The sequence below is a fragment of the Pogona vitticeps genome, chromosome 1 (assembly GCF_051106095.1).
Source record: "Pogona vitticeps strain Pit_001003342236 chromosome 1, PviZW2.1, whole genome shotgun sequence".
Lineage (NCBI taxonomy): Eukaryota > Metazoa > Chordata > Lepidosauria > Squamata > Agamidae > Pogona > Pogona vitticeps.
The window spans coordinates 225,146,352-225,165,845 of record NC_135783.1 but is presented as its reverse complement, the minus strand read 5'-3'; the positions used below and the strand labels follow the sequence as shown (position 1 = coordinate 225,165,845).

Genomic DNA, 19,494 nt, shown 5'->3' with positions numbered 1-19,494 from the left:
TCACTACCTCTTGAGTATCACAGAGTCTGTTCAGAAACATTTTATAGTGTGCAACATTATATAGAACTCCTGAGAGATGGAGTTCTAGGATTAAAAGCTCCTGAGAGATGGAGTCATAGGATTAAAATCAGAAGCATTTATTGTGTTCTGTTTAGAAAAAAAAAACAGAATAGAATAAATGCTTCTGTGATGCCTTATGATAACGAAAAATCTCCCTTTGGCATATTTTTAAGCATTACTCACTGGTTCTGTTTACAAAGAGATGGCGCCACTGTTACAATGCAGACTTATTTTCAAGCAAAAGGGCACAGTTATTACACAAATAATACTGAGTTACTAAAAAATGCCACAGATAAATAACCATTAGAAACCTACCATGCTGCTTGAATGAGTGAGTTGTCCAAGAAAGAATTCACATCATATCCTATGACCCATGCTTCATTTTCATAAATCGCTGAGGAAATAGGAAGGTGGAATCAAGCACAATCAAAAGACACGGAAGAATAGACTTCAGTTAATTATTCTCAGTCCATCTTTTTCATTAAAATCTTTTTCATTAAAATTCCACCACCGGCAGGGCTGGTCTGAGAGGATTTCCTGTCTCCCATCATTCCAACTGTGCTCCCACCTTTCCTTCTACAGAAGCTGACCTGATAGATGGATCTTATTTCGACATTAGCAATGCATTAGCAATATCCTTCACACCTGAGGGCAGCCATCTAATTATGGGCACCATGTGGGGTACACACCTTTCTGTATTCTCACTGCTGCCTCCTACCACCCAGCGCCTGCTGCTTGAAGGCATTGCCTCACGCTGCCTAATGAAAGGGATGCTCCTGACTGAAATCATTAGCAAAGTTTTCTTGGATAGTAATGGCCTAAATAGGTTGCAACATGCTCTTTACTACATTTTATTTTACTTGTTCCTGAGATTTCAAAACTCTGTTCTTCCTCATAGAAGGCACTTACCACTAAAAATAGAAGCCACAGCTGTAGGCAGGTTTTCTTGCATGGAAGAACATTCATGGAAATGTAGACTGAAGAGCAAAACTTGCATATTGCTTCTAACAAGCTGTAAATCAAAAACGTATCAAGCTACAGTGAACTCTTTCAGGGGGAGTTGTCAAAGACGTACGGTATATTGTGAATCATACATAATGTCAAGTTAAAAAGTGAGGCCTGAGTTAGAAAATAAGAATTGTGCAGAATTTTGGAAAATGCAGATGATGATTCTTCTGTGAGACAAACTCTCTATTCCCCAAGTTCAGAGGTAAGTCTGTGATCCTCTGCATACTCAGAGGAAGCACAGTTAAATATGATGAGATTTATATCCAAAATAAGCATGCAGAGGATTGGGCTGCACGTGATTTAACCCAGAAAAGCTTCTAGACTTGCTTTTCTGGTGTATTCCACAGAATCCACCCTAGTGCACAACCCGTACCTCTATTTCTTCATCTAAAAGTCCAGCTCTGGAGATGCAATTCCACCCCTCCAGCACCACATTATATTTAATCAATGCAGTAAAATCTAAATGGATCCAGGATGCTTTGCATTTCTTGTTCAAGAGTTTATCTTCAGGATGTTGCAAAATAACTTACTGTACTGTAATTGCTCAGAATTACCTGCAATTCATCCAGCATCTTTTCAATACTTGCTTTCCTTTTGCAGTTGTACTGTAGACTGAGAGATAAGAAATCTAGAAAGTCCTGGGGCAGAGGGGTTAAAAGGACAACAAAACATTAGCGCAGAGTGGTTGTAATTGTTAGCAATGAGGTAGCAACAGTGTTCATTATATTACACTTGGAGCCCCTAGAAGACATCTGTATTTTTAAAATGTTTAGCTGTATTCAGTGGCTCAGGATAAAGGAACTGAAGTGAAATGGAAGAATAGCGTGCACACACACACACACACAGAGACAGACAGACAGACAGACAGAGACAGAGATGACTTTGTTGTGAGGCAGAATTTCTCAGTATGTAATTTCTTGTAGTTGTTAATCACAGAAAATAAGGACAAATTCATGCTTATTTCAGCTTTTGCAGATATGTTAACTACTCTCAGACCTACATGCGAAGGACAATAACAGGAAATATATAATATGCAAAAAAGTTCTTGATCCCTGAAATAAAGTGACATTTCAGATTTCACAGGTTTGTGAAATGCACTACATTTCCTCCATATGCTTTCCTCCATATGCGTAGAAAGCAATCCACCACCTGGAAAATCCAAAGTAAGCAAACAGATTAATCAACCAAACACATGGGGGCATAGATCCACACACAGTATAAAATGACTTAGATGGGCCTTTAGTCTGATGCAGAGAAGGGCTCTTCTTTATGTTCTTGCCTGATACAGTGAAATTCTTAAATCAGTTATACTCAGTCTGAAACATTTCCTTTGTTGTCTTTTTAAACAACCTTAACATAGCTACCTGTCTAGAAATTCATTTTGTTTAGTTCCTTTGAATTAACCTGCTGCCCCCAGAAGAAAGGAATGGTAAACCACTTCTAAGTAATCTCTGGGCCTGGAAAATCCTTAGAGTCACCGTAATTTAAAATTGACTTGATGGCATGCAGTTGCAATTGATTTTTGTGAAACAGTTTCTTTCCACTGGCAGAATGGATTCTCTCCTTTCCCAGTCTCTTTTCTCAACCTCCACCCATTAAGTTGTCTGATCTTGCAGAGAATATCTGAGAAGGTCATGGATATAATACTCTCGTATGCTTATGTTTCTGGCATATTACATTTCTTCCATTCAGTCCAAGTGATTTGTTATTGCTGCCCCCCTTGCTGATCCAACTACAGAATGCCTTCACAACCTTTGGCCAAATGGAGCAACACACAGCCACTTAATCTGACATAATCTCAGCAATCTCAAATCAGCTGTAAAAACAGGCTTATTAAATTTACAATGGCTGCATTTGTCCTGTGGGGGGTGAATTTACAATTCATGCAGGGCAGAGCTACCATGAATAAAAACTTCAGGATGGCACCTTGTCATTTTCCTCTATTAAGTATGTGTTTAATTTAGGGTCAAAAAATAATAAAATTAATCACCAAAATGGAAGCTAAGAAAGATCCTGGTGGCACCAACACAGCATCATGAATGTCTAATGAAATGGACACTCTTCCATCTGAAAGACAGGAGAGAAAGAAAAAAGACTATTACTGTATCAAGTGTTACTTCAGGTCATTGCTAGTGGAGGGGGAAAATCTTCCAGTCAAAATGCAGGCTCAATGTGCAGTTCAGTTGCTTGTTTATTCCTCTCCTTGTATGAATTAACTACATCATAGTCTTAACAGATAAGGCAACATTTTTTGGGGGTAGGGGAAGCATATTCGAACCAACAGATTGATATGACTTCAGATCCTTTTTTAAAAAGAAAGTACTGAGCACTTATTGGAAAATAGAAAAACAGAGTGTACATGGGGATTTTAGAGAGACAGAGTTCAGGTCGGCAAATCTGGAATTGTTAAAACCAGCAGCAAGGATGCATGAGGTGACAAGGGTGGCTAAATGAGTAAGAAGGCTAGGCAGATTATTGAGGGTGTTGAAGGAAAGGCCAAGTTTATGTTAGATATGAAAACTAATTAAGAAACGGTTTGTAGGGATCTATGGAGGTGCCAAAATCACATGCTCCAGGTAATGAGAGATACACTGAAGATTTTCAGAGCAGAAAATGTGGACAGATATGCCATAACTTCTGGAAGATGAGAAAGAAGAGGTGGCAGCAGTTTGGGCTCAAGTCCATATGAGTGACTAGAGGAAGCCCGGATTTTCCGTTGTATATGGGGAAAAAAATCCTGATTCAACATCTGTAGAAAGGAGAGGTCTTGCGGATCATCCTGCCTGCCAACGCAGTTCTGGTTCTATCTGTCTCCTCTCCATACTTCATTCTCAGTGAAGGGGGAAAAAAAACTAGGGCTAACCATTTGTGTAACGTGATTTGGCCCCCAAATCACTAAAACAGTGGGCATGAAAAGAGGTGCCTCCATACTAAGGTGTTCCCCCCCGCCACAAGAAAACAGTAGTCAATTGTATCAGAGGTCAAAGATACAAAGATATTGGTGCATCATTTTGTTAATAAAAAAAAGTGTAAGGAGGTTTGGAGGTCTAAAGTATAGCTGGAAGAGTAAAACATTGAGAGTTTTCAATAGCGCAATCCAGATATTTGGAACCAAAGAGTATAAAGGAAATGGTATCAGCACAGAATGGCTCAGAACAGTTTTACTTCTGTTCTTTAGAAAAAAACTCTTCTCCCCTGACTCTGCTAGGGAAAGAGGGGCATCTCTTGGGACATTTGGTGTCTAGAAGCCTTCACTTGTGAACCTTTCTGGGCGACTTTGGATGAGGCACAACCTCTCACCCTAACCTACCTAGTAGTTGTTAGCTTGGTTTACTGCTGGTAAGAGGACCAGCAACGAAAATAAACCTCAGAGGAAGCGCCCAGGCCACTCTGATGGAAAACCACATAAAATGGGGAAGACAAGGGCTATGTATGTTGCCTTAAACTCACTGCAAGGAAGATAAATGTAGAAAGAAAAACACTTTAGCAATACCCTATCCCCATCAGCATCTCATCAGGAAAAAAAGATACATACATTCCCTCTCCCCCCCCCCCAGCATTTACCTTCTGAAGAATAATTTTCATGGTACATTTTATATGCCTTTTCATGCGCTGTTGCGAACACCTGGAGAGGATTGTCTAGTGGATCCCCATGACTCAGTCCTTCTGCAACTTCAGGCAGGTTGCTGAAAGTGAGCCAGGTATCCACCAAGTCACCAAACGACTCAAAAGAAAACTTGGCGTATTCCACAAAAAGGTCAACGAAAGTTGTAGACTCGGTCAGCGATAACTGGGGGCCCAAAGACTTGGGCAAGACCCACTGATTTAAGACTAAAACTGGCTTAAGCTGAGCAGCACGGAGGGTCCTGAGAAGTTGTCTGTAGCATTCAACATTAGCCCCGTTGGGATTTTGGGCATTCCCCTTGGGAAGTAGATGAGTCCAAGGCAAGAAAACCTTAAAGTGAGTCACACCACTTGCACGAAGTTCATCAAAGTATGGCTCCAAAGAAGAGATAGAAGGCTGGTGGCAAAGGAAATCTGGCTGGGCCCTTTCAAAAGGAAAAGCAGGTTCTCTTCCATGTCCACTTTGGCCGTTTAAATTGTTTACTAAATCATTAGTAAGAGGACCGGCAATGAAAATAAAATGCTGAGAAAGATCCCAGTCTACTCCAGTGCAAGGCAACAGAAGCAGAAAAACCAGAGATAGCCTGAAAACCAACTCCATGTCTGCTAATGCAAACCTGAGAATTCTTGCCACCCTTATAGCTGATCAGAGATAATGAAATTAACATTTAACTTGCATTATCTTTTGTAAAGGTACAAGGTTGGCAGCGGATGTAAGAATAACACAGGAGATTCAATCTTATTGAAGGCATTTTCTTTTCTAAAAGCAACCCAATCATCAAACAAAGTCCTGTGAATGCAACTTTTGGCTTTGACTGAAGAAAGAGTATTGAGGAGTCCTTCTAGTTCATCAGTCACAGATATCCAGAATTGGTCAAGCCAGAACTAAGTCAGGAGAGAAATGGAAGGTTCCGGATTCCACCTTGTCTTGGCTGATTTTGGCAATATTGCTAACACAGGGAAAGACTGGCAAGCATGGGGTTGGTTAATCCTTCTCCTTCCTGCCAATGCTCCCTCTAGCTTTTTCTAGCCCAGTGGTCACGGAACAGGGGTAATTACCCCAAATGGGGTAAAAATGAAAATCCTGGGGGTAATGAGGATGGTTGCAGCAGGCATTTTACCCCCAGGCATTTTATTTCCGATGATGCTGTGTGTAGGTGGGCATTCCGTCGCAGGGAGAGCGAGCCCTGGCGAGGAACTGCACAGGGCACCCGCCTGCCCTCCTCACCTCCAAAATGGAGGGAAGGGTGGTGTACAAGGCCAGCTGGACTCTTTGCCTGGCAGAGCCCTGGCTGGGGATCTCCTTCCTACTCGCACCCACCCACCCGGTGTGCTGGCGAGGAGGCGCCCTTCCCACCCCGCCTCAACTGAGCTCATGGCCGGTGGACCTGCCAGCCCTGCGGTGCTGGCCTCCCCTCGCCAAGGACGTGCTTTCCCAGCGGTGTGGCAGCTCCAGACTGGCTGCCTGGGCGGTGGCCACATGTCTCGGGCAAGCACAGAGGCGGGGGGTTTGGCCACGGACAGCGAGAGCCGGGGGGGGGGGTAATGTCGACGTATATAAATTTTTTTTTGGGGGGGTAAAAGGTAAAAAAATTTCCTGACTCCTGTTCTAGCCAAACAACACTACAACACTAGAATGACTGAATAAAAATGTTGAGGAAAAATTTAGATTTGAACTAAGTGACATGTTGACCCCATGGATCCTGGATTTAAGACGGATATGGGAGCTACTCAGGCCTAACTTTTGATATTTTCCTGTAAAAACCTCTCTCTCTCTCTCTCTCTCTCTCTCTCTCACTCACACACACACACAATGGTGATGAACATGAAGTGACATCTAGTTATATTTCCACAGCAAGAAAAACAAATTGCTTTGAACACACATATGGGGATACATACAGCTTTATTTATTTATTTAACACCAATAAAATAGTTGGGAAAGAAATCTATGGCATAATATCAGGCTACCGAAACATGTTTAAGAAGACTTAAGTAAAATACAGGAGCAACATTAAGGCAGATCAGCTTCTTTTTACAAAGCTTTCTTATCAGCTTGCATGACTCGTTATTCAGAAGGAACAAAGTCTCTTATATATTAAAAAATTCTACTAAAAAGATATAGTGGGTGAATTCTGTGACAAAGCTCTTCCATGTTAGCCAACTATGTACAACAGTGTATCTTCAGTATTGTGATATGTCTTGGAAAGTGAATAATGGGCTCTTATCATGAAGCACTGCTTCTTCAAAACCTTTAATCTTCGAGCAAATAGTTAGGATTAACTACCAGGAAGGGGTCTTCATCAAAGCTCTGGCCTTCTGCTGAATCTTTCAGTCCTGTCTGGGTGAGCTCAATTAGTATGTGATCCTGAAACAAAATAATTCTAAGTCAGGGCATGTTTTAAGAGAACAAGGCCATATGCCATAGACACCTCAACTGTAAAAGCATGTATTGTGAAGTAAAATGCCAGTCTCTCAGAACTGGTTTAGTTCCAGATAAGAATGAGTCAAATTGAAGACTTAACTGCAATTTTGCCCTCTTAACCTCCCTTGGCCACAATGCTGACAGACTATGATATTCTTAAAAACAGCAGCACCGTCTAAATTTCTCTGACTGTCAGAGAAAGCTTAACAATGTAATCCTATGCATGTCTATTCAGATGTATTGAAAGAGAAGTTACTTACCTGTAACTATCGTACTTCGAGTGGTCATCTGTGAATTCGCACTTTAGGGTTTAATCTGCGCTTGCGCAGAGGTTTCTGGAATATTCTAGAGCTTTATTATGTGTTTGCCAGGACTGCCCCCTAGTCCTCACCATTGCCTCAGTTCCTAAGAACATGTTGCTGCATCAAAGGTGAGAGAGACGTGAAGGACGGGCGCGAAGTGAGAATTCACAGATGACCACTCAAAGAACCAGAGGTACAGGTAAACAACCTCTCTTTCTTCTTCGTGGTCTCTGTGAATGCACACTATTGTAGCATTCAGCCCTGCCCTCACCTGTCCGTCACAGCTGGGCCGTGTAACATCAGCCAATGAGGAGACGGAAGGTGGTGCCGAAGGGGGAGGAGCTGGTATATATATAGGAGGAAATTGAAAGCAGTGGCAAACTGAGAGCTTGACGAGAAACCTCAGCGGCAGCACAAAGGAACTGAGGCAATCGCCAGGATGGACTGGCCATGTGTACTAGGGGAGCAGTCATGGCGAATGCGTGATAAAGCTCTAGAATATTCTGGAAACCTCTGTGCAAGCGCAGATTAAACCCTATAGTGTGCATTCGCAGATCACGAAGAAGCAAACTTCTCTTTAGGCACCCCAACCTGTGAATAAGCTGGAGACCGATACATCTTAACTCAGATGTATTTAACTCAGTGGCACTGGCTTCATAGTAAATACACATCTCAGTAAAAAGCTCCACATCAACATACTCTTGTTTGCATCACATGCTTTATCTGAAGAAATCTGAGTAGCATACTGGTTTAAGAAAGAACCCCATATTTTTAAGTGAAAGTATACATACATAGTGTGTAAGGCGATGGATAACTTTTTCTATTATCTTCTTTCTATTGATGAGTTCTTCCTCAGAATCTATTTCCGACTCAATTTCCTTTAAATACCAGTTGATAAGTTCACTCTTTTTTAAGGAAGCCTCATCATCTTCTGCAGCAAGGGGAGAAAAAGGCATTTATAATTATTTATTAATAATAAAGTTAACATTTAGGATTTATCTGAGTGTACTTTGTACACTTTGCCATAGTAACTAATAAAGTTCAGAATTGCCTTGTGAGATGCATTATTATCATTCTCCAGGCAGACTGAGGGTTGGATAGGACTCAGGAGATCTGAGTTCAAATCCCCGTTTGGGCATGCAACCTTATAGGGCGGGAGTGGTGATGGCACTAGTAAAGGTACCACTCTTTATATATCTCACATATCTTGAAAGCCCTAGTGGAGTCGCCCTAAGTTATGTGCAACTTAATGGTGCGCAACAACATAGCAGACACAAAAATGAAGGCTGTACAAACAACAGTGACAATCCTGGTACTGCCAGTCACTGGCACTGAGTGCGAAGACTCTCCTAAAGATGTAAGAAATCCATGACAGAATATTCTATTAGGACTCCTTATTCCAAGGTTTTATAGAGAAACCATGTATTTGCTCTCTTATCCACAGAAATACCACTCTAATGCTCTAACTTGAAGTCCTCAAATGTTCCTAGAATACAAAACCCATTATCCCCAACCACCACCTATACTGGCTGGGAATAATGGGAACTATACTCCAGCATTTGTTATATTTAATCAAGTTCTATATACAGTGGTGCCCCGCTAGACGATGTTAATTCGTTCCATTGAAATCGCTGTTTAGCAAAAACATTGTCTAATGAAAAGCCTTATTGTCTTGCGAAAAAATGGTCTGCAAAGCACAGACCAAATCGCCGTCCAGCAAAATTTCCCCACAGGAACCACTGTTTCGCGAAGCAAAATAGTGGCTGCAAAACATCATTGTCATGCAGATTCTGAGGGGTAATCGTTTTGCGAGGTACCACTGTATAGGATAAAAAAAATTTTGAACCCGAAATCTTTGTTTCTAAGCATGTTGTCTAAAATTAACCAGCAATTACAGCAAGAGTACACAACTTTTAACTTCCTGGAAGGCTGAATGGGCCCATGCCATGAGACTCCCCATCAACTGCAGACAGATTGTTCATTCTCTCACTATTGCTAGCAGCGAGGAAAGAGCAATCTTTCTCAGGACTGCCAGGGAGGGACTGGAGTGAAATTGTCCCTTCTGTCATAAAGATAAAACATTTTCTGACATGAAAGGCTGATCTGCGCAAGGATCTCCAGGGAAAGGATCAGAGATCAATTTCTTTATCACTTTCAGCAGATATTATCTTACAGGCCACTGCCAACTTCGCAACTTGCATCACAAGCTGGTTGAGCCTCCCTTGGCTTATAGGAAGATGCTTTACCCCTCATTCAAACGTTACTGCTTCTTTGTTTCCTTTTTCAGCTTCTTAAACCCTGGGAGAAGGAGATCCTTCAAGGTTTCCTTTGAGGATTCTGTTCTTACCTTCTTCTGCTTTTCTGAGGTGTATCACAAGGAGGTTAGAAATTCTGCGGTACTCAGGAAAACTAAGCCTTAACGAAGCCTTTGGTGGAGATACGTTGCCTGGATCACCAGGGTGTCCACCAACGCCATCGACCAAGCCGTTTACAGCTACGGACTCTCCATTTTCTGCAAAGCACGGACAGATTGTGTGCACATTAGACGGGGGGGGGGGGGCTGTGATCAGAGTCCCCTTCATCTCACCTTCGTGGGCAGCTGATGATCATTCCAGATGCTGTTTATGTCTTTTGATAGTGTGATACATGGTTATTGTCATGGTAAACATATTGTTTGAAATGCATTGGTCTGGGAAGCCTCTGATGAGAGGAGGATGAGAGAGGTGCATGGAACGTTAGTGAGAAGGGTTCTGATTGGCTGGGAGAGAAACCAGGTGAGGAGGAGGAAGAGGAGGAGGAGTGTTTGTCAGGTGTGGAGAGATTGGGAAGTGGATGGTTTGGGGAGGGATTAGACTGGCAGAGCAATCTGAGAAAGAGCAGTCTATGTTCTGTGTGAGGGCAGTCTGAGAGAGCATCTGACGGGGAGAGGTGACAGAGAGAGCGAAGAAACCTGCAGAATAAACTGAAAGGCTATGAATAAAGTTATTTTCACACCATTATTTTAATAAAGCCCTATTAATTTTATCCAACCTAACTGGGTGTTGTGTTTAGTATCTCAGGGCTGGCTACATGGAGGATGCTATAAGGGCCTGTGGGAAGGGGCAAAACGCAGCCACATTATTTCAGTTTTTTATTTTTACTTCCCTCCCCCTAAAATATTTGTTTGTTCTGCAACTGAATTGTACAGTTCATAGGTCTCATTAAAGGTGGAAAAAGTTCTGAAATGATTCATCTTCTCATTTTTTTTACATCACAGACATTTTAACGGGTGTGTAAACTTTTTATATCCACTGTAGCACCAAACGTTCAAAATCAGGGACTGAGCTGCTTAAAAGCACCACTGCATTTAAGATTAACAAGGTCTTCATTTGCTTTATTTTATGGGAGCTGCCCAAACGATCACTTCACCGATCATATCATTTCTACAATCCCAAGGATTAGAAACAGTTCCTTTTAAAAATAACAATTGTAGGGATTTTGAGCATTCTGCTAACTGGCTTAGACCACTACACAAAATTGATTGATTTACAAAAGAACCCCGTGCATGTTACTCAGCAGGGCTTATTCCCAGCGTAAGGGTACAATCTAAAGTTTATATACTGCTTCAGTTATGCTCTCTTAAGCAATTCACATTTTGAAAACATGCAATATATCTGAGGGTTTAAAAAAAAACTTTTATAACTAAAAACCTGACTCAATGAAAAGCTCTGAAGAAAAAAATGGCTTTGCACCAACTATATACTGTAGAGGCAAATTAGGAGGATGTCAAGCCAGGAAACTCAAACTAGAGCACTGTCAATAAAGCTCTACATCTTATTAGAGAAGGAATATACAGTGGTGCCTCACTTAACGATTTTAATTGGTGCCAAAAAAAACATCACTATGGGAAAACATCGTTAAGCAAAACGCGTTTTCCCATAGAGATGCATTGAAAACCAGATAATCCATTCCAATGGGAACGGATTACCGTCCTTAAACAAAAATTGCCATAGGAAACATCGCTAAGCGAAACGCGGTTCCCCAATTGAAATGCACTGAAACCTATTCAATGCATTTCAATGGGGGGGGGGAAAATTACAACTAATTCAAAAAGAGTCAGAACAAAGTCAAATTAGCTTAACAAAGAGTTTATTAAGTGCACTTATGATTTCAAGCATTCGAAACCTTTTTTAAACATTTAAGACAGCCAACACGAGGCTGTCAAAACCATAGTTAAGCAAAACAGGGGGACCTAAACTGTCATCGCTATGCAAAGCAAGGTTCCAAACATCGCTATGCGAAAATCACCAATAGGAAACATCGTTAAACGGAGCGCAAGATCGCTCCAGAAAACTAATTGTTAAGCAAAGCAATCGCTAAGCGAGGCACCACTGTATATGAAACATTCCTTCACAAAGTCAGGATCTAGCCATTAGGGCTTTAAAGGTGAAGCCAGCACTTGAACTGGGTCAAGAAATAAACAGATCTTCACAAGCATTTGTTATTGACTTATAAAATTCATATCCTGTCTTTCAGGATAAAAGTTCCCAAGGCGATTACGCAGTAGAGTAATAAGATCTCTGAATCATCATCATAATCTTAGAATGGCAGAGTTGGAAGGGACTCTATGAATCACTGAGTCCACTCCTGTCAGGGAGGCAAAGTGGGGGTATCAAGCTGTCAATCTCTGGCTCCGCCAACAGATACCTGTGCTATCCAAGATAAAATCCATGATCTTTCTTTAAATACCTACCAGCAGCTCCATCCTGAGCCTCAGGCTCCTCAGTGGGCAGTTCTTCTTCATCCTGGCCTAAGTTGATGTCCGGAGTTTCAACTCGAATAATAGATTTGTTCAATAACCTGAAGGCTTCCTTCACATGTTTTGGATGAACCTTGTAAGAACGTTTAAAGAGAGTCAGTTGAACCCCTGAAAAACACACTGGGCTCAAGATCTAACTGCCATACCTGGGACTGACATGGTGACTTGCTGCCTGCACTATTTATTTATTTATTTATTATTTATTTATTAAATTTGTATCCCACCCATTTAGACAGCATCTACTCTGGGTGGCTCACAATAAAATAGAATAAAATCCATCAAATGATATCAATTTAACAACAGTAAGAATATCATTCAAGATGGAAGAAAGGGATAAAGGAAAAAAATAAATAAATCAAATAGTGACCAGAGGGAAGGCCGGTCAATATTTGATTTACTTACATTTATACATAAATTATCTGTTTCTGCTTCTACTACAAGGAGAAACAGATAATTTATCTATAAATATAAGTAAAAATACACCAAATATCAAGCCACTTAGAAATCAATTTATATGGGCTCTTCAGTTCATACATCTCATAATGTCCTTAATGATTAATGGGTGATAGTTGACAATCAACATGTATCTTTTCTGGCGGATATTTCAGGTAATACATGATCACTAGAATCAACAAGTGCCACGGCGCTGGGTGCAGTTACCTCATCAGAGCAATGCATCCGTGCCATTGCTTCCGACAGGCGAATCATGCTCTCCAGTTGTCGCACTGTGATTCTCCAAGATGATTTGGTAACGCCAGAGCCATCCCTCTGACGCAGGCGCTTGTACTGCTCAACTATAAAATCTTCTGACTCTTTAGAAATCTGTTGGAAGAAAGGAGGGGGGAAACATTGTGAGCAACAGTGGAATTGTACAGGGCTTCTCATTTACATGCATTTGAAATCAGTTGTTCACAGCAAAATAGACTAACCACTGGATATAGATTCAGTATCATCCTCCTCCTCATTTTATCTCTCCATTCAAAGTACTCAGGAGGATAGAGGTGGTACATTAAACAACAGAAACATTGATCTTCAGGTAAACCCAAATGTTATCAGTGCAAAGGATATAGATAGCACTAGCATTACACTACAATTAACACAGAACAGAACAAGCTTAATTGCTTAAAACCATAGATCATAATGTATCAACAGCAACAACAAAATATATACAGTACAGTGATGCCTCGCTTAGCAATCGCTCCGTTGAGCGACGAAATCGCTTAGCGATGGGGTTTAAGCGATTGCAAAAGTGATCGCTTAGCGATGGTCCCTATGGGGAAAATTCGCTTTGCGATGATCGCGGGGAAGCGATCATCGCAAAGCGCCCATTTTCGGCCAGCTGATCAGCGGTTTCAAAATGGCTTCCCGCTGTGTTGCCTCGCTTTAGAGGCACCGAAAATGGCCGCCCCATAGAGGATTTTCACTTAAGGTTAGTTTTTAAGCCCATAGGAATGCATTAATGGCGTTTAAATGCGTTTCTATGGGCTTTTTAAATCCGTTTAGCGATGAAATCACTTAGCAACGTTTTTTCCTGCATGAATTAACGTTGCTAAGCGAGGTACCATTGTATTTCATTTCTTGCCCAATGACGTTAATACAGAAACTGAAAAGAAAAGGGGGCACACTTAACACAGCATGGTAATACGTGAGACACAGTCTGAAGCTGTAAAAGCAGCTATGCCACAGATCAAGTAATCATCTGTGGCACACTTCTAAATATTTTGAGTACTTCTAAATATTTTCAATTACCTTTGGTTTAAACTGCCTGGCAAAAAGAAGGTATCTTCGGATATCATCTAATGTATAAATACGATCAATCGAATCATCGATCCTAGAATGAAGATCCACGATGCGTCTAGCAATGGCATAATCTGTAACCTGAGAGGAGGAGAGGCTAGGTCAGAACACACTTCTCCCACCATTAACAAGAGATTAACAATCAGCATGTTCAGACAGGTTGTTTGTTCAATTGTATGTATCCGATTCCCATTTTTTTCTCCATCAGACGTTGCCCCTTATTCCAGTATGAACAGGAACTAAATAAGATTTTCCGTCCAGTTTTCCAGATCTATGTCTCTCATCAACCTCCTGTTTTTCATTTCGCTTGGTCACACATTCCTTTCTAATCTGAAGCTTGCCCTTTTAAAAAAAGTTTCTTTTTATAAATGGCCCAGCCCAAGTATACTACAACTGTCTCTCTGTGTGTGTGTATTCTGTGGGATTTCCCTAAATTTTTTAATTCTGCAAAATTCACTCCACCTCAGCAGTTCTCTACTTCTTTCCTTCTACAGCTTCCTTAAGTTAACTCATCTTTTGATCCAAACCACTGCACATGCCATTATGCTGGCCACTGAAGGCAATTTTAAAATGGTCCCCAACCTTTTTGGAACTGTGGACCGGTTGGGGGGCTGGAGTAGGTGTGGGGGGAGGGGCACCCCCTGTGCTTGTGGGTGGGCATGGCACATTCTCACGCACGTGCCACATCCACCCGCAAACACACCATGCCCATCTGCAACATGCTCACGCACCTGTGCATGCGAGCACCACATCCACCATGCGTGAACGGGGCGTGGGAGATGTATCTGCAGCCAGCCCTGGAAAGCCCATGGACTGGCACCGTGCCACGGACTGGGGGTTGGGGACCCCTGCCCTAACTCATTTATATAAATATGGGACTCAAGGGTTGGCATCACCTCAGTTAGTATGTACTATGTTGGTGAATAGAAAATGCCTTTAAAAATAGCATGACTAAAGTACACAGAATAACAACTAACAAAACACAAAATACGGTCTACAGGTCAAAATCAAAAGATAAAAAGTAGAACCCACATACTGTATAATTTTAAAACAGGTTCCATGTTGTGGAATCTACAATGTATCTCAAAGATTTACAGATTATGTTTTACCTCATTACATTCATCCACAAGAATGAAGAACAGATCAAATCTAGACATGATGGGGGCTGACAGGTTTATATTCTGCTTCAAGGACTTTGCTCTGTCATAACGTCCACCAACTGGGTTAGCTGCCGCCAAAATAGAAGTTCTGGCATTCAAAGTAGCCTGTCAATAAGGATGTCAACAAGTTAAATGGAGACAAGTGAGTGGAAAAGATACTGTTCTCTCTGTTGATCACACAAAGCAATATAACAAAAACAAGGTACAGTCGTGCCCCGCTTTACGATTGCCCCGCATTACGATGACGTTTTTGCAATCGTTTTTGCAATTGCAAAACGATGGTCTGAATAGGGGTTTTATGCTTTGCGATGATTCTTCGCAAAACGACGATTTTAGAACAGCTGATCGGCGGTTTCAAAATGGCTGCCGGGTAAATAAAATGGCTCCCCGCTGTTTTCTGGGATGGATTCCTCGCTGCACAGGCACTGAAAATGGCCGCCCTATAGAGGATCTTCGCTGGACGGTGAGTTTCCAGCCCATTGGAATACATTGAAGGGGTTTCAATGCGTTTCAATGGGCTTTTTATTTTCGCATTACGTTTTCGTTCTACAGCGATTTTGCTGGAACGAATTAATGTTGTAATGCGAGGCACCACTGTATAGCAAAACGAGCCCTGAAACTATACTCTTTTCCTCTAATACTTACAATGGCACATATTTTGTAGGTGAGGAATAGCATACTGGCTGAAATTGTGTTGCTAAGAAAATTTCAGCTAACTTTCAGTTCATTTGCAGCTGGAAAATGAAAGGGTCGCCCTCATAATCCTCCAAGAAATATATACATGCTGGTTTGGTGCATGCATCTAAGGACTGCAATGAGAAGCCTTTTATTTGCTAGTAATGGATGAAAGTTACGAATTTTCTTAACAACTGGATTTCAACCATTTTATAATCTAATTTTCATTTGGCTACAGCACTCCCTGTGTTGTTGAAATGCAAGTCCACTCCCCCTGCCCTCCAGTCTTAGCCAGCAGTAGTGAGAAATTCTGAGAACTGCAATCCAGTAATATCCATAAGTGCACCTTTGGTCCACCCCTGCTTTATGGGGCTGTGTTTCTTCAAGATATTTAATTCCATAATCCTGTCTCCAGCTTGCAGGTGCTTTAACTACTTGTTTTACTGAGGTTATTTATCTTCACTGTGTGTGCAGACACGCTTGCCAGAAACCACACTTGCACCATCTATACATGCACTGAGTGTAAAGTGTCCTCTAAAATGAGAACACACAGGGGTGCGGCCAATGTGTCTAGGGTCCTTAATAAATTCATAAAATAAATGTGGCTTGCAGAACTATTCAGTTCTATCACAAATGGTTAGATATTTGTTTTCATCTAGAATTTTAGAGAGTAAAAGCTTTGTTGCGCAAAAGATAGAAGACTCGTTCTTTTCTAGAAATGGTCATAAGAAAGGTTCCTTAGTTTCATGGATGGAATAAAAGTGATCAAGATAATAAGAAAATGGCAGAAAGATCTAGCCAAAATGGTTAGTGAAGAAGCACAAGAACCTTTCCTATGTACAATACATGTCCATTCAATAGACTGTCACAACCGCAAGTCCAAGCACTGCAATCGTTTACCTTAACTCCTGCTTTAGTAATGGATATAGTTTGCTGTTCCATTGCTTCGTGAATGGCGACTTGATCCCTCAAGTCCATTTTGTCAAATTCATCAATGCAACAAACTCCCTGAAGCAGAACAGATGCAAGACCCATCAATTCTCAATAATAATAATAATAATAATAATAATAATAATAATAATAATAATAATAATAATAATAATAATAATAATAATAATAAAACTCCAAAGCCCCTGGTCCTCCTGTTTTGGAGTCTGATGTGCCCCTAAGGAAGAGAACTTACATTGTCTGCCAACATGAGGGCACCCGCTTCAATGACGAATTCATAGGACTCTTCGTCTTTCACAACCGCAGCGGTTAAGCCAGCGGCACTGGAGGCTTTTCCACTGGTGTACACGGCTCGGGGGCTGAATTCCTCCACATGCCTGTGGGGTCAGTTGATAAAGTGACTCCACAATTCACAACACAATGTTTGCAAAGCAACATCATCAGCAACAACAACATAGCAAGAAGAGCTTAAAATGACTCAAAGTACAACAGTTCTGCAAGAGCTCTGAACCACCACACGTGACATGCTACTGCTGGAAGGGAGGTAAAACGGCCTTTCAGTCACCAGACAAGGACTTCTGCAGAGACTGGCATTTAAAGCCACACATCACTTATACTATGTATGAGGCAAGTAGCCTGTAACAATTTCCAAGAAGGGTAGCGACCAGCAGGGACCAACTTTCCCACAAGACTAAGGAAGACCCAAATAGCCAATGACTGAGGCAACCTCTGCTCTCCTGTTCCCCCTCCGGGAACACTGTAAGGAGTTGGCATCCCTCTTTTTCACATCACTACTTCAGAGGCCCAAGAGCGAGCAGACCGTTTCACCCTTCCTTGCCAGGATGAAAGGATGAGCCAGACCCCACCTGGAGCTGTTGTTGTGCTCAGAGTGTTGGACATGGACTGGGGAGACTTGGATTCAAATCCCTAGTAAGCCATGAAATTCATTAGGAGGCTTGGGGCTAACCAACTCTCTTAGTCTGATACAGTACCTCACAGGACTCTTGTGAGGATACAGCAGAGAAGGCAGACATAAATGTTGCCTTGAGCTTGCTGAACGAAATCTGGGATACAGATGTAATTAATTAATAAATGCCTCCTAACACACATTTCCTCAAAATATCTACCAAACCCCATTTCCCCCCTCTTTTCACACTTGTTAATTTGGATTGTACACCTGAGGGCAGGACGTGTATTTTAGTTTGACGGATGTACACAATCCAATTAGTTAACATACATGCTTTAGAAACAACTCCAAGAGATACATGTTTCCCATTTCTCAGAACATGTCTTGTTTCTTTCCATGTGGGTGGAGGGACCATTGTGACCACCACCCACTATTAACCACACAGATGCAGCAGCTCATTTGTTACCAATACTGTATCTGTTAAACAAAAACAAAACTCACTCCTTTATCCTTCTACAATTCATCTAACAATCAGTTCAAGAGGTATCAGGCAACAACAAGCTTAAGGCAGTTCCAACTACTCTGGGATATCACTGTGAAACTCTACATGCCATCTTTTATGAGTATATAAAAAACCCAGTGACTTTCCCTCAATGAAGTGATGCATTTGAAGAGCCTCACAACACAGTGGTTAAACTACAGTATTGCAGCCAAAATGATGCTCATAATCCCGGTTCAATCCTAGGTAGCCCACTTGAGGTTCACTCAGCTTTCCATCCTCCTAAGGTTGGTAAACTGAGTACCCAGCTTACTGGGGTGGGGTGGGAGGCACAATGTATAGCCTGCATAATTAAATTGTAAACTGCCCGGAAAGGGCTTTAAGCACTATGGGCAGTACAGAAGCAGCACACTTTGCTTTGCCTTGCCTCTATAAACCAATTCTGGACTGGGCAAACTTTAAATACGCAGAAGCTACTTCATTTTCCACTTGAATTAGCACCCATATGCACACGGTTATGGTGACTACAGCATTAACTGTGCAAATCTGACTTAAATGTACAGGAGGACCACACAAGAGGGAGCCCATAGCTCAGTAGCAAAGCACAAGTTCTGCATATGGGAAGTGGCAGGTTCGATTCTGGCATTTCCTGGTAGAAACAAGAAATAACCCTACCTAAACTTTGAAGACACTGACTCTGTTGCTAGCCAGTGTGGACAAAACTGGAAAAGATGGGTTAATACTCTGCCCGTATGACCGCTTCTAAAACTTACTTAAGAAACTGACTCTTGGCAGTACTTGGATCTCCAACAATGCAAACATTGATGTCACCACGCAAAGAAGTGCCTTCTGCTGTTGTCTTAGGAACACCACCAAACAGCATAAGCAGAATCCCTCGCTTTACTTCATCATTACCTGCACGACAGGAAGTCACAGTAACATATAAGAACTTTCAGAAATGCTTCCATTTAGAGCAAATTCTACAAATAAAATGAGGAGAAATACCATTTCCCCGAAAATAAGACCTAACCTGAAAATAGTTTCCTGTGTCAGGACCTGGAAGGAGATGGACCCTCAGAGATATTCATGGTGGATGGGGTGGAGACAGGATGGCTGGGAGGGAGTCAAGATCCTGCTCCTGGAGGGAGGGAGAGCCCCAATGGCCACTCCAAGCAAGGGGAGCCAGAGAATGAAGGGAGCCGCGAGGCCATAATGTTTGAGAACTACTGCCCTAATTGAACTGTATCAACCCTACGTATGTCCACAGAAAGGCCTGCAGAATAACAGTTATTTA

At 41.7% G+C, this 19,494-nt stretch overlaps 2 protein-coding genes across 2 annotated transcripts in view; both read right to left on the bottom strand.

Moving 5' to 3' along the window:
• LCT (lactase) overlaps positions 1-5,293 on the bottom strand; it is a 32,347-nt gene extending 27,054 nt beyond the window's left edge. The window contains exons 1-3 of the mRNA XM_078387003.1: positions 4,625-5,293; positions 1,623-1,706; positions 376-476 (exon numbers count right to left, since the gene is read on the bottom strand). Coding sequence (XP_078243129.1) covers positions 376-476; positions 1,623-1,706; positions 4,625-5,293 — 854 coding nt within the window. The remainder of the gene's footprint in view (positions 1-375; positions 477-1,622; positions 1,707-4,624) is intronic.
• Positions 5,294-6,578: 1,285 nt separating this feature from the next.
• MCM6 (minichromosome maintenance complex component 6) overlaps positions 6,579-19,494 on the bottom strand; it is a 28,305-nt gene continuing 15,389 nt past the window's right edge. The window contains exons 8-17 of the mRNA XM_072984011.2: positions 18,974-19,115; positions 17,030-17,171; positions 16,747-16,854; positions 15,121-15,276; positions 13,964-14,092; positions 12,875-13,036; positions 12,149-12,287; positions 9,764-9,928; positions 8,208-8,347; positions 6,579-7,057 (exon numbers count right to left, since the gene is read on the bottom strand). Of these exons, the coding sequence (XP_072840112.2) occupies positions 6,944-7,057; positions 8,208-8,347; positions 9,764-9,928; positions 12,149-12,287; positions 12,875-13,036; positions 13,964-14,092; positions 15,121-15,276; positions 16,747-16,854; positions 17,030-17,171; positions 18,974-19,115 (1,397 nt within the window). The 3' untranslated portion in view covers positions 6,579-6,943. The remainder of the gene's footprint in view (positions 7,058-8,207; positions 8,348-9,763; positions 9,929-12,148; positions 12,288-12,874; positions 13,037-13,963; positions 14,093-15,120; positions 15,277-16,746; positions 16,855-17,029; positions 17,172-18,973; positions 19,116-19,494) is intronic.